Raw genomic sequence first — 12,518 nt, forward strand, 5'->3', positions numbered from 1 at the left:
TATTCTGAACAGACACTAGCACAGAAATTTGTTCAGCCTAATTAGAAGCAAGTCCTGTCCTCTGTGTTTTGAACTTGCTTTTATGTGTCGGAGCTAAGTCTGTTTTTCCTAATGACTTTTCAAAAGATACCTTCTGTCACTCAGGAATTGGGCTCTTTTTTTGTGAGGGCAAGGGAAGGAATCTTCCAACTACACATTATGTGCTGACAATTACAAAATTGCATGATTTGTAATCCAGAAGAAATAAAAACATTCTGTAGTTGCTTTAATGCTTGGTTCTCACTTGTCCAAGCAGGAGGCACTGTAATTAAATCACAAGATCATGTGTAACTTCACAGGGAAGTGAAAAGCCTTCTATAGACATTATAGAATAGAAGCATTAAAGTTAGATACAATTTCACTTTTTCTACTGTTAGTTGGAAATGCAGCAAATTGTTACAATTGGGCATCAGCACTCCGGTTTAATGAAAAGTACTGCTGTCTGCTTGAGCAAGCAGGTCATTAGTGAATGAATAATCAGTGACATTTTCCATTTAACTCTGACATGAGCAGAGTGTAGTGCTCTAGAAAAAGCCATTAAGCAATGCCTTAACCCTGTTGCAGACCAGGCCCCAATATCCATCTTCAGTTATTAGGAGAGGAAAAAAAATTAGATGATGTTGTTTGGTTTGTTAGTACTTACGTTGCTACTGCAGTTGCCCCAACCATACTGAGAACCCATTGCACTAGGTACTGTACAAATTAGTAAATGACAATTCTTGCCACAAAAATATTCAGTCTTGTTTAAATAGCTCTTGTTTTTACTCCTTACTGGATGCTCTGTGTGTATTGTTTGGCTCTGTTAAAAGGCATACATTCATAACTTAAGGTCAGAAGGGACCGTTATGGTCATCTAGTCTGACCTCTTGCACAATGCAGGCCACAGAATCTCACCCACCCACTCCTGAAACAAACCCCTAACCTATGTCTGAGTTATTGAAGTCCTCAAATTGTGATGTAGAGACCTCAAGGTGCAGAGAATCCTCCAGCAAGTGACCCATGCCCCATGCTGCAGAGGAAGATGAAAAACCTCCCGGGCCTCTGCCAATCTTCCCTGGAGGAAAATTCCTTCCTGACCCCAGATATGGCAATCAGCTAAACCCTGAGCATATGGGCAAGACTCACCAGCCAGCACCAAGGAAAGAATTCTCAGTAGTAACTCAGATCCCACCCCCATCTAACATCCCCTCACAGACCATTGGGCATATTTCCCTGATAATAATCAAAAATGAATTAATTGCCAAAATTAGGCTATCCCATCATACCATCCCCTCCATAAACTTATTAAGCTTAGTCTTGAAGCCAGATATATGCTCACCAGGTACAAAGCTCTGCATAGGTTTTCAGTAGAATTTTAACAAACCCTTGGATTCAGAGAACACAAAGTTGAGACTGAAACACTGATCTGAAGTGAAGCACACAGCAAAAGCAGATGCAAACATGAAGAAGTGGAAGACCACAAATTTGTACAACGCATAAATGGTAGAAAAGCAATACTCTAGAGCATTTGGGAGTTCATGGGTGTCTGCTTGTATTTGAGTTAGACATCATCAACCTAAAAAAAGAAAAAATGTTTCAGGTGCTACACCCTCCTCTGAATCCCCCTGCCAGTTTTTTGTGGTTTTCAGAATTTTTTTAATGTATCTCTAAATAGACTCATAGACTCTAGGCCTGGAAGGGACCTCGAGAGGTCATCGAGTCCAGTCCCCTGCCCTCATGGCAGGACCAAATACTGTCTAGACCATCCCTAATAGACTTAATAAGCGTACTAAGCTGGTCTTCTCTAGTTTTGCTGGAGGAAGAAAGCATGTGTATCATGAGTGCTCATGGCTTAATTCAGCCTTGCAGAGCTACCAAGATTTGACAGGCAAAAATCTGGTAGCCTACCCTTCCCATCCACCCCACATACCACACATCGATGCTCATTTGCATGTGCACACCCCCTCTTCTCTGACTCATAAACATCCCTTGGACATGTGCTCGCAAACTTGCACAGTCTTAGAGGCATGCATATTGTAATTCAGACTCTCTTGTGCTGTCAGGTACACACACCTGGACATGCTTTCTATTTCACACACACTTGGAATGTCTTTGTTTTGTTTTTAAACCCAGCGTTCAGGTCACCTTTACACCATACATTATAAAGAAGCGGAGAAGGGCAAATGCCCAATTTCTTTTCCCTTGTAGGAAATCTTTCACAACATGGGCAATTTTTATATAGCACATTTTCAACTCAAGGTGACTTTAAAATCAGCCAGGTTATATATTAACCCCCTGGAAAACTGAGTCGAAAAGAGAAATCGAGATTGTGCTTTAACTATAGCTTTGCTACTGTAATTGCCTGTAGATTCTGGTCTCTTGCTCCAGGCTATAGACTTGAGGCAGAGCTGTAAATATTTAATGTTCTAAATTGGTTTGTGTGTGTAATCCCATGTTCAAAGAACACTATTAAGTTTGCAAAGTCAAGCACTCAGTCCCAGCATTAATGGTGCCTGTGCTAGACCGGGGCGATAAGGGCTTTCAGGCTCCCAGCTGCATGGTAGGAAACTTAGAAACCCTGGCATGGTAGAATGGCCCTGGAGCTGCCGGTCCCCAGCGGCCCACCAGGCGAGCTGATAGGGAACCCGGGCAGGTATCTGACAGAATCCTGCCTGTGTTTTGACAAAATTTCTTCAAACCTGAGCTGTTTTCACAAGACATTTCCCGTTTAGAGTAGCATTTTCCAACAAAACTTGGTTTCAGGGGAAAATTTCCAGCCAACTCTATTCTGGATGTGAGTGCTCAACACTTCTACAAGTCAGACCGCAGTATATCAAGTTGGGCATGTAGAAATTGATGGACATACAATTAATGGGCACCTGTGAACAGTTTGGTATAAGTGACTTGACCGGGATCATATAAGAACTCTGTGGCAGACATAAGGATAGAATATAATGATCCAGGGCAGTACCATAAGACCATCCTTTCTGTTTCTCACCCACTCTCTACATCCTTTCTAACTTCCTCAACAAATGAGGCAGAGATCTTACAGACCACAGTCTTTTACTACACATTCCTGGTTCAGCCATCCTGTGCACTAAACGAGCCAGGGGTCCTTTGGAAAAAATAGTAATTAAAGCATATCATAACACACATGCACAAGGTTGCACAGGCAGTCTTAATTCTGCATTTCCAAACTTTTGAGTGCTTGACTTTGCAATATTAATGTTTTAAGTTAGCTTTCTTATATGTAATTTCCTAAGTTTCTAAAAAAGCAAACTGCAAAACTAGAAATTCTCTTATGTGGCAGTGTATTGACAAACACGTGGGTCATCCGCAGGGTTGGAAGTTTTAGATCCACTGCATAGATCTCTGCCGCTGGAGATAACAGAGTAACTGATAGGAGCAGTAGTTTGTAATGGGCTCCTCCTCTCTGTTGCATCAAACATAAATTACTTGTCTTCACTTTCAGGGCTCTTCTCTTCACTACATATCACTATCGAGATGTCAGCTTTTGCCACCAATCAGCCCATGATGCCTGCTTCCATTGTTCCCTTGTTAAACTTTCAAACAAACACCTTTGTGCTTTATCTTATGCTGCCACTTGCACTTGGGAGGACCTGCCCTCAACCATCTGCAGAGTTGTCTCCTTAGCCTCTTTCAAACTCTGTCACAGGGTCCGGGCAGGTTTCCTCCTTCTCTCCCTGTGCTTAGGCTGGTAAAATAAGAGTTCTCACGCCTTCTTCCAGTGTTTCACCCTTGTGCTTTATTGTACAGTGCCACCGTGTAATCCCCTTTATCCCCCACAGTTATCCCCTTTCAAACCCATTCCAGGGTCTCTTGGCCCTTGAGGCTCCCTTCCTGTGGTGAAGAGACAGAGCTGTAGCCTCCTGTCCCCTCCCAGGCTAGCATCCTATCCTATCTCATAGAACTGGAAGGGACCCCGAAGGGTCATTGAGTCCAGCCCCCTGCCTTCACTAGCAGAACCAAGTACTGATTTTGCCCCAGATCCCTAAGTGGCCCCCTCAAGTATTGAAATCACAAGCCTGGGTTTGGCAGGCCAATGTGAGTTTTGTTCATGGCTTTTATAGGTCTCTTAGCCTTCAGCCCAGCTGTCCCTGCTTATCTTAGTCTATTGCAGTGAGTCAGCCCTCATTAGGGCCTGCAGCTGGGCTCCCTGCTGGCTGCTTTGAGCCTCTGCTCCTGGCCTCTCTGCCCAAAAGCAGGGCTTAGCCAGCATTTTAGCAGGGCATTCAAGGGGTGTTACCCCTGCCCTGCCACACTCTCCTTTTCCATGGAGCCTACAAAAACTTAACAGATGAGCTGCTACTGTGCTGAAATCTCTGTCTATCATGCTAACCCAATATTGTTTCCTTTATACTCCCCAATCTGTCTGTATTGTATCATCTGTTGTCTTCTATTTACACTGTAAGTTCTCTGGGGCAGGGGCCATCTTTTTGTTCTGCATTTGTACAGTCCCCAACACAGTGAAGTCCTGGTCCGTGACTAGAGATTGTACATGCTATAGTAATTCAAATAATAATGATGAAGGAGGGTGAGACACCCACTCTGCCGGTGTGTTTCACAAGGATTTGCTGACCACAGAGGAATGTTGAGACAAGAATCTTGGGTTCCATTCCAAGCTCTGGAGGGGCGTGTGCTCTCGTGGGCACAGACTTTTCTCCAAGCGTAACCCTTTCTGTGCTGTCTCTTGCAGCCTGTCCCTACCCTGACTTCTTGTCTCAGTCTCCACTTCCTCAGGCTAATCTTCTCAGTTCCAGTTTCCTTGGCCATGAAATCCTGGTTTCCCCATCTGTCAGATCCCCAATTCCCAGCTCTTCCCCAGTGTCTCCTCCACAGTCCAGTCCCAGTTCTCCCACTCCTGCCCCAACTCCTTGTCCCCAGTCTCCTCACCCAACCAGTTCCACTCCCCCACCTGCTGACATCTTATCTGGCTAGCCTCTCTCCTCCCTAGTCACTGGCTCTCAGTCCTAGTCTTCCTTTTGGGGCTGCTCATCCAATCTCAATCCTCATCCCTTAGCTTCTTCCCCAGTCTCACCCCTAACTGGCTCCTTCACTCATCTCATTGTCCAGGCAGTCCAGGTTTTCCTTCCACACCCCAGCTCATGGGCGGCCGGTGACCCAGCCATCCAGTGAGGCTAACTCCTGGCCCCTCCCCTTGTGCCCAAGACCCTGCCCCCTTCTACTTTCCCCTCCCCCACAGGAACCCAGAGCACCCCCACTTTGGCCCCACTGCTTCCAGGTGTGGTAGGGGGTGAGGCCCCAGCCTGGGTGCGCCACAGCCTCAGCACCCACAGCCGTTGGGTGGTGGGGTCACCACGTCCCCAGCCTTGGGGCTCCAGGCAGCCAGCGCGGCCCAGCACCAGCCGCCCTGGTGGGGCCCCAAGTTGCTGGAGGAGGCACACTGGCCTCGGGGTGGGGCCATGGTAGGCTGCTTTGGGAAGGCAAAGCCTCCCCTTGCCTATGATACTCACCGCCCAGGCCCCAGCTCCTTGTCAGATCTGTCTCCCCTGCCCTCATTCCCTCACTGGTTCCTTGTCCAGCCGCTCCTAGTCTCCCCCCTAAGCCTCATCAAATCTGTGTCTCCCCCAAGGCAACTGGGTCCCAGTCCTGTTCTCCCCCTTCCCCACTACCAGTTTACCTCACAGTGGGAGGGGAAGTTATAAGCAACTGACAACAGGGTGTTTTAACAGGAAGGGCCAGGCAACATTAGTAAGTGGTGCTACCCCCTGCCTGTATTATAGAGCCCTCAGGTAAAATGGCCAGTGCTCTGAGAATTTTACTTGCTGTGAAGTGCACATGGGTGAGCAGTTACCTTGGAATCAGCCAGTGATTTGGCAATACTTCTCCCTCCCTCTATTTTAGGTTTGGTGCCTAGGGCTGCTGAGTGGGAGAATGGCTGACTAATGACACTTTGCCTTTTGGAACCTGTCACAGCAGGGGAAAAATGTGTTTACTCGCTCTTCCCTCTCCACAGGTGAGGTTGTGGATATCTATCAGCGAGAGTTCCTAGCGCTCAGAGACCGTCTGCATGCTGCTGAACAGGAGAGCCTGAAGCGCTCCAAGGAGTTGAATCTGGTCCTAGACGAGATAAAGAGAGTGATCTCTGAGAAGCAGGCCCTACGGGACATAAACCGGACATGGAGCAGTATATCTGGTGAATCAAACTTTTAACAGAGAGCAGCTGTTGCTATAGAGGAGGTAGCGAGGTGTGTGTTTGTGTAGGGCTGCAGATAGGGTGGGCAAGCATAGGCCAAGGTCCAGATCATCTCTGATTTAGCATGAGGGGCTTAAGAGGTTCAGAAAATCTGTTTGAATGGAGATGGCCATTAGACATGCACCGTTAGGCATTGAATCACGCTTCTGCAGATAATATGCGCTAACTTGCTTGCTCATTAGCTTTTATCACCAATTGTATGCTCAGTATTGAACATTTATGAAAAGCAGGTCACAGTGGAGGGTTTAGATTTGCTCTTATTTCAAAGTGCAAAAGTTGATTGGATGGGAAAATTGGATCTTTTTGATAAAATCTGATTGATCTTCGTTCTCCTCCCCTCAAAGATTTTGGACCTTATTCAGTGCCTTTACATACAACTCCCACTCATGTTAGTGGGGGTTGTGGGTGCACACTGAGGAGGCTGGGTGGATTAATCTAGTGATAGTCTAAAATAGCCTGATTGCCCTGTGAGGGGGTTTTATTGCTAGAAACCTTGTGATCTCTTCCTGTGTGGTATCCTGCATATTAACTTCCTTTTCCTCCTTTAAGATGAAACCAAATTAAAACTCTGGAATATCACCAACAAGAATGTGCTGCATCTTCCCACCATCTTTCATCATTTGCCACATTTGCTGTCCAAGGAGAGCAGTCTCCAACCAGCTGTGCATGTGGGACAGGGACGCACTGGAGGTAAAAGCAGCTGCTCTTCCCTTCACTTTTCGTGTGCCCTTCTCCTCCCCTCCATTCCTGGCTCGAGATGAGCAGGACTGGAAGTAGGGGAGCACATTCCATGCAGGCTTCCTCACTGCATCAGTGCATTAGGGTGGATGTGCAGAGTGTAACCCTTGTAAGTTAAGAGATGCAGGGAGATGCTGTCTGTGCTTTAACCGGCCCTAAAGTGATATTTGACCCTTCTCTGTCTGTCCGTCTGACGGTTTTACTGCCACCCCTCAGTATAGTATCTGAGCCGCTTCCATGTAAAGTCAATGGAATGGCAAAGCCCCTAGTGGACTTCATGGAGTCCCTGACACTTTTCCTCTTCTTGGGGTAACAACTCTGCTTGGGATAGGGGTCTGTGTGTGTGCATGTTTGTTTGTTTGTTAACTTTTATTAATTTACTTTTTGTAATGTTGATTTGTTAAGGGGTTTGTTGGTTGGCCTGTTCTGGGCAGAAGAGGTCTCAGTGTTGAGTGTCTTTTTAGGGTTGAAAGGCCTTTCTGAAGAGGATCATTTTGCAGCATTTCCTAAATATCAGTCTTAAAGTTGTAATAACTGTACTGAACGCTTCAAAGGGAGGCCCTGCATGCTAGCACACCGTTCCTTTTTGTTTCCTGGCCAAACTGTTCATCAGAAAAAAGTTAACCTGCTGATGGGGATAATTCAGTGAATTAGCCCTGGGTAGCCACAGGCGTTTTGATTACTAGGCCATTTTCCTATTGATGGAACATAATGCTAAAAGCCAGTAGAAAGTGAGACTTCGGGGGCTGAGTGAACAGTCTTGTTTGTTTTCCTGGCCCATTGGCCTGTGTTCGTCTTTCTGAAAACACTTTGCTTTGGTTCTGAGCAGTGTCCATAGTGATGGGAATCCCCAGCGTGAAGCGAGAGGTGCATTCATACCTTACGGACACCCTGAACTCCCTGATCTCAGAGCTCACCCAGCAGGAAAAGGAGGACACTGTGATTGTTGTTATGATTGCTGAGGTAACGTGACTTTTGTATCTATTTATCCCGCTTCATCAGCTCTTCATCCCCTTTCTCCATCTGACAGGAACTTGGTGCTGGTCCAAGAGGCTGAATTCAGCCATAAAACAGCAGGATGTCTTCTCATGGATGGGGGCCAGATCCACCGCTGTAGAGGCAGATAAGCCCAACCTTGGGCTGTTGTCTGACAAGGTTCATCAGGCACATCCCCCTGATGGGGGCCAGCAGCCTGTTTTTAATTTGAAACAGTGCTTGGATATGCTCTTCTACAGAGGGTCAGTATGTTAGCAGATGATTACATTATAGCTGCCAACATGGCCCATGCATTCATCTTTTTCATTTAAGTTGTGCTCTTCAACCTCACTCCTACAAACTCCAAAGCAACTGTTGACGAAGCCCTGCAAACACCACTCCACCTCATTCATGTTGCCCTCCCAAGACTCCATCATGTTTTCTCTACAATCCCCCAGCCCATTTCTCCAAGGCTGAGACTAGCTTATTTTGTTGCACTGATGCCTGGGGCCAGAATCGGTTGCTAAATTCAGGAGCTATAAAGCCTTGGTGCATTAATCCACTAGAGCTGCTTTTATCTAGGGGTTTATATGGTTATTTTTCGCCACCGCTTTCCCCTCTGGATTATTTTCTCAAGCCTAAAATGCGTTTGTCTTAGTTTTCAGAAATCCACTGAGCAATCAAAATCTCAGTGGTGTGTTGCTGGGAGCAGAGTGAAGATAAATGCCTGTCTTTTCTACCTGTTTACTAGCAATTAGATGGTTTAAGTGGCATTATGCTTACAGGTCTCTAGCTTGCATTTTTTATACAAAAGGAAAGCGTACTCTTGAGGAGCGAGTGGCTGTTATCCAAAGTGCTAAGGGTGGGGATTGGATTAGTAGGTTCCTCCTGGGACTGAGGAGCCTGGGTTTGATTCTCTCCTAATCTGCTTGATTGGCAGGCTGTGATTTTGGGCAAGTCACTTAATGCCTTTGTGCTTTAATGTACATATCTGAAATGGACCTCACAGGTTAATCGTGTGAGGATTTAAAGGGAAGCATCAATGTGAAATTACCTTTTTTTTAAAATCAATTCACAAGAATTTTCAGGTACTGAGTTCCCTTGCCAATTTTTTTCCCTTCACTGTATTTTAAAAATGTTTGTTTTTTCCTTCTTTTGAAGTATGACAGACTGTCTCAGATAGGAGAAACTGATCGTGGAGAAACAGTGAAATTAATTCTTAAATAAATTGCCAAATGCACAAAAACAGAGGAAATCTTTCTCATGTCTGTTACAGTCATAGTAGGTGTTACAGGTAACAATAGAAGGTAAAACTACTTCAGACAGAAGGAGTCAGTAGACTTTATCCTTTTAACTGTCAGATGTTGCAAGATCTGCAGGAGGGCGCTATAGAAGTGTGAACTATTGCTATGCTTGTTACAGACCCAGTCCTGACAGTGCATTTCTTCGTACATCACTGCCTGTGGGTCACGAGTCTTCAGGCCTTGGGTAGAAAATTATATGAAAGATGGTATGAGATTTTGAACAGTCATCAGATAGCTTGAAGAATCTAGGCAACATCAAGCTGCCACTGTAGTCTTAGGAGGAGCAGGGTCAAAGATAAGAGAACTGACATCATTGTGACGATATGGGCTCCATCCTGAGTGGTTTTAATGGCTACCTTTAAAATGTAGAGTATTTCAGAAACTGAGAACCAACTCCCAGTTCAACAGTATCTGGCTCTGGCAGCTAACTTCCATCCTATGAGTTGTGAAAAAAATTCCACTGGGTCACCAAGAGAAGCAGCCTGCTAATTATGTTGTAAGACTCCAGCCTGAGTCCTCTAGCTGCGTTGGCACTGGGACAGCTGTCCCTGTCAGAGCAGTTAGACACAGCTGTAATAGGAAGAGCCCTCTTGGAGTGGGTTTGCTGCATTGCAATTTGCTGTCATGGTGGGGAGGAGCCCCATTCCTCCCCTACATCATCATTTAAAGCAACCTGGCATGTGTGGGCAGATGTGGTGTTTGGTATTCGATGCCAAGTGCTGAGACAGTTATAGTGACAGATGGGAGTTGTGTGTTCACTCCCAGAATATAAGACCATCTTCTTCCCTTTTTGTGGCTGTTTTCCCGGCTCTGCCAGTGTAAGAAATCAGTCTCTCGTGGTGGTTCTGAGAACCCCTGGAGAAGGGGAGCTTGTCTCTCTAGAAAAATTTGACTTCTCATTTTTCTGAGTAAAGCACTGGCCTTGGCTTCTGACATAAACCCCTGACAGCTCACTCTTCACCCCAACGTGGCACCAAATCTGACACCACCTCAGACCGAGCAGGACATTGCAAGCAATTGTTTAGCACTTACTCTGGGTGATGGTAAAAGTCATCGTCTCTACTTTTCAGATCCCAGCTTAGGACTAGAATTCGCTGTTTCAAAAGCAGTGGAACCACTCAGAGCAGTAAAATCTTTGGAGGCCTCTTAATCCAGCATTCTGGAATAGAGGGCATGGGATCTTATTTTCTCTCCACTGGCCCCCTGCATGAGTCTTTGCATTTATATCTTTTCTATTATTGTCATGCAGCGTGATTAGCCTTTTCCCCTGAGCTGCTGAGAGTGACCAGGTCAAATCTTAGGTTCAACTGAGAGATTCAGGTTCGCAGCTGAAATTACCCAAAATATAAATACACGTTATAGTAGAAATCCATCTGTTTTGCTGACAAAGGTAGAATTCCTTTTCTGTCGGGGACTGTTCATTTTAGTTAAATGCCAGCAGCCTGCTTGGCACTGTACAGAAAATAGAGGAGGATGTGATCCTTGGCCCCTGACAATTAGTATTTTTATTTGATTTAACACTGGCCAAACCAGAGAGATTTGAAGAAGAGTTTGGTTTTGAGCCACCAAAATGGGGAGGGGATTTCAGGCACAAGGGCTGTGCAGAAGAGGGCCTGGAGATAGATGAATGAATGAATGAATGGAGTATGGAAGTGATGACAGTACAGACTAGAGAGTACTAGCAGTGGCTTCTGAGCTGCAGGCCCGGGCAGAGAATAAATCCGGATGAGGCATTTCAAGTATTGATGGTTGGTTTCTCTGAACCTGAACGATCTCTTCTTATAATGTTTTAACTTTTTATTTTCAGACAGATGAACAGTATACAACTGGAGTGGCAGAAAACATCAAAAACTTGTAAGCAATTCCCATTAATTACCCTGATGTGAACAAGGCGTGTAACAATGTAACAGCTTTGTTAAAGAAAATAAATGTCTTTTTGTTTGCTTGATTTTTCCATTATAAATTCTAGAGTCTCATCCTGTCTCTTAAGCTGATCCCAAATTCATCTCAGTCTAAAACAATACATGGTATTGTAACTTTAATTTCTTTCTGATCATATCCAACCAGTCTTGTGCTTTCATGTACTCAATGCACATGATCTTACCATCTGAGTCACTCTTCCTGTCCTGTGTTGTTGTGAGAAGATGGATTATTTATATTTACAATCATCCTGTGGGAGGTCCTATTCTCGTATAGTTCAGCATCCTGCCTGCTCATAGAGTCAGAGCAAGTGAACTGCACGACTGGCACACATGATCTCAAAGCAAAATAAGGCTGTTACTGCCTAAGTGTCCATTTCTCTTCCCCTTTTTGCTACACCAGGTTAGGTTGCGTTCATTCTCTGGCACGATAACTGTGATCTCTCTGGAATTACATGTTAGTGTAACAAACTTCTGCCCCAGAGTTACAGCGGTGGCCGCAGCTTCACAATTGCTAAGTGTGGGAGAGAAACCTGTTGTAGATGGTTATTAGAGAGCTGGTCTAGGCATTAGCAGCATCAGCGCTCAAAGAGGAAGAAGAAAGCAATTGTAACAACAGAGGCTCTGAATCCAGTCCAGCTTCTGTGCCTGCATGTTTCCAAAGAACGCCAGTAACCTTAAGAGCAAGACTTTTAAAAGGACGATGTGACCTAATGGCTCAATTCAGTTCCTGAGCTGGTGATGGGAGAGGGCTTGGGACATGCTTCCAGTAATAGAGAAGCAGAAGAGCATTGTATTCCCGCTGCACTTGTAGAAGAGCTGAAACAGAGCCCTCTGTCTTGCTGTGCAAAGTGAGGCAGATCCACCCTTCTGCCTTTGGTGCAGTGAGTGTGTACTTAGCAGGGGATAATGAGCTGATTGTCTGATGTACCCTGATGGAATTAGCAGGCACTATCGAAGGAAGGGCTCCTCTGTGAAAGGTCTAAAGCTTTAATTAACTTAGTGATTTGATTTCCCCCCCGAATAAACTCATAAATTATCTCTTAAATTCAATTGGAGGGGGAAAGCCTACAGTTTAAGCGTGTGTTGCTCAGGGAAAGTGCAAGTACTCCTGTATCAACGTCCCAGCATTTGTAATGAGAAGCCATGTTTCAGATATCGCTTGAGGAACGGTAATTTAAAGGGACACCATGACGTCAGCTGGAAATGGTATCAATTAAAAAAACAAGTTAAAAGTAGTTTCGGGGACTACTGTCCTGGAGTCTCTGTCAGTCATCTCTGTTCCGCCCCTTGCTGCGGAAATGCTCACACATAAATAAGGGAGAC

The 12,518-nt window shown here is 45.3% G+C and overlaps 1 protein-coding gene across 3 annotated transcripts in view; it reads left to right on the forward strand.

Moving 5' to 3' along the window:
* MGAT4B (alpha-1,3-mannosyl-glycoprotein 4-beta-N-acetylglucosaminyltransferase B) overlaps positions 1 to 12,518 on the forward strand; it is a 103,724-nt gene that overhangs the window by 67,946 nt on the left and 23,260 nt on the right. For all 3 annotated transcript variants that reach the window (XM_050961565.1, XM_050961563.1, XM_050961564.1), the window contains exons 2-5: positions 6,017 to 6,196; positions 6,806 to 6,946; positions 7,824 to 7,957; positions 11,081 to 11,127. In XM_050961565.1, the coding sequence (XP_050817522.1) occupies positions 6,017 to 6,196; positions 6,806 to 6,946; positions 7,824 to 7,957; positions 11,081 to 11,127 (502 nt within the window). The remainder of the gene's footprint in view (positions 1 to 6,016; positions 6,197 to 6,805; positions 6,947 to 7,823; positions 7,958 to 11,080; positions 11,128 to 12,518) is intronic.

Source organism: Gopherus flavomarginatus, chromosome 7 (genome assembly GCF_025201925.1).
Source record: "Gopherus flavomarginatus isolate rGopFla2 chromosome 7, rGopFla2.mat.asm, whole genome shotgun sequence".
Lineage (NCBI taxonomy): Eukaryota > Metazoa > Chordata > Testudines > Testudinidae > Gopherus > Gopherus flavomarginatus.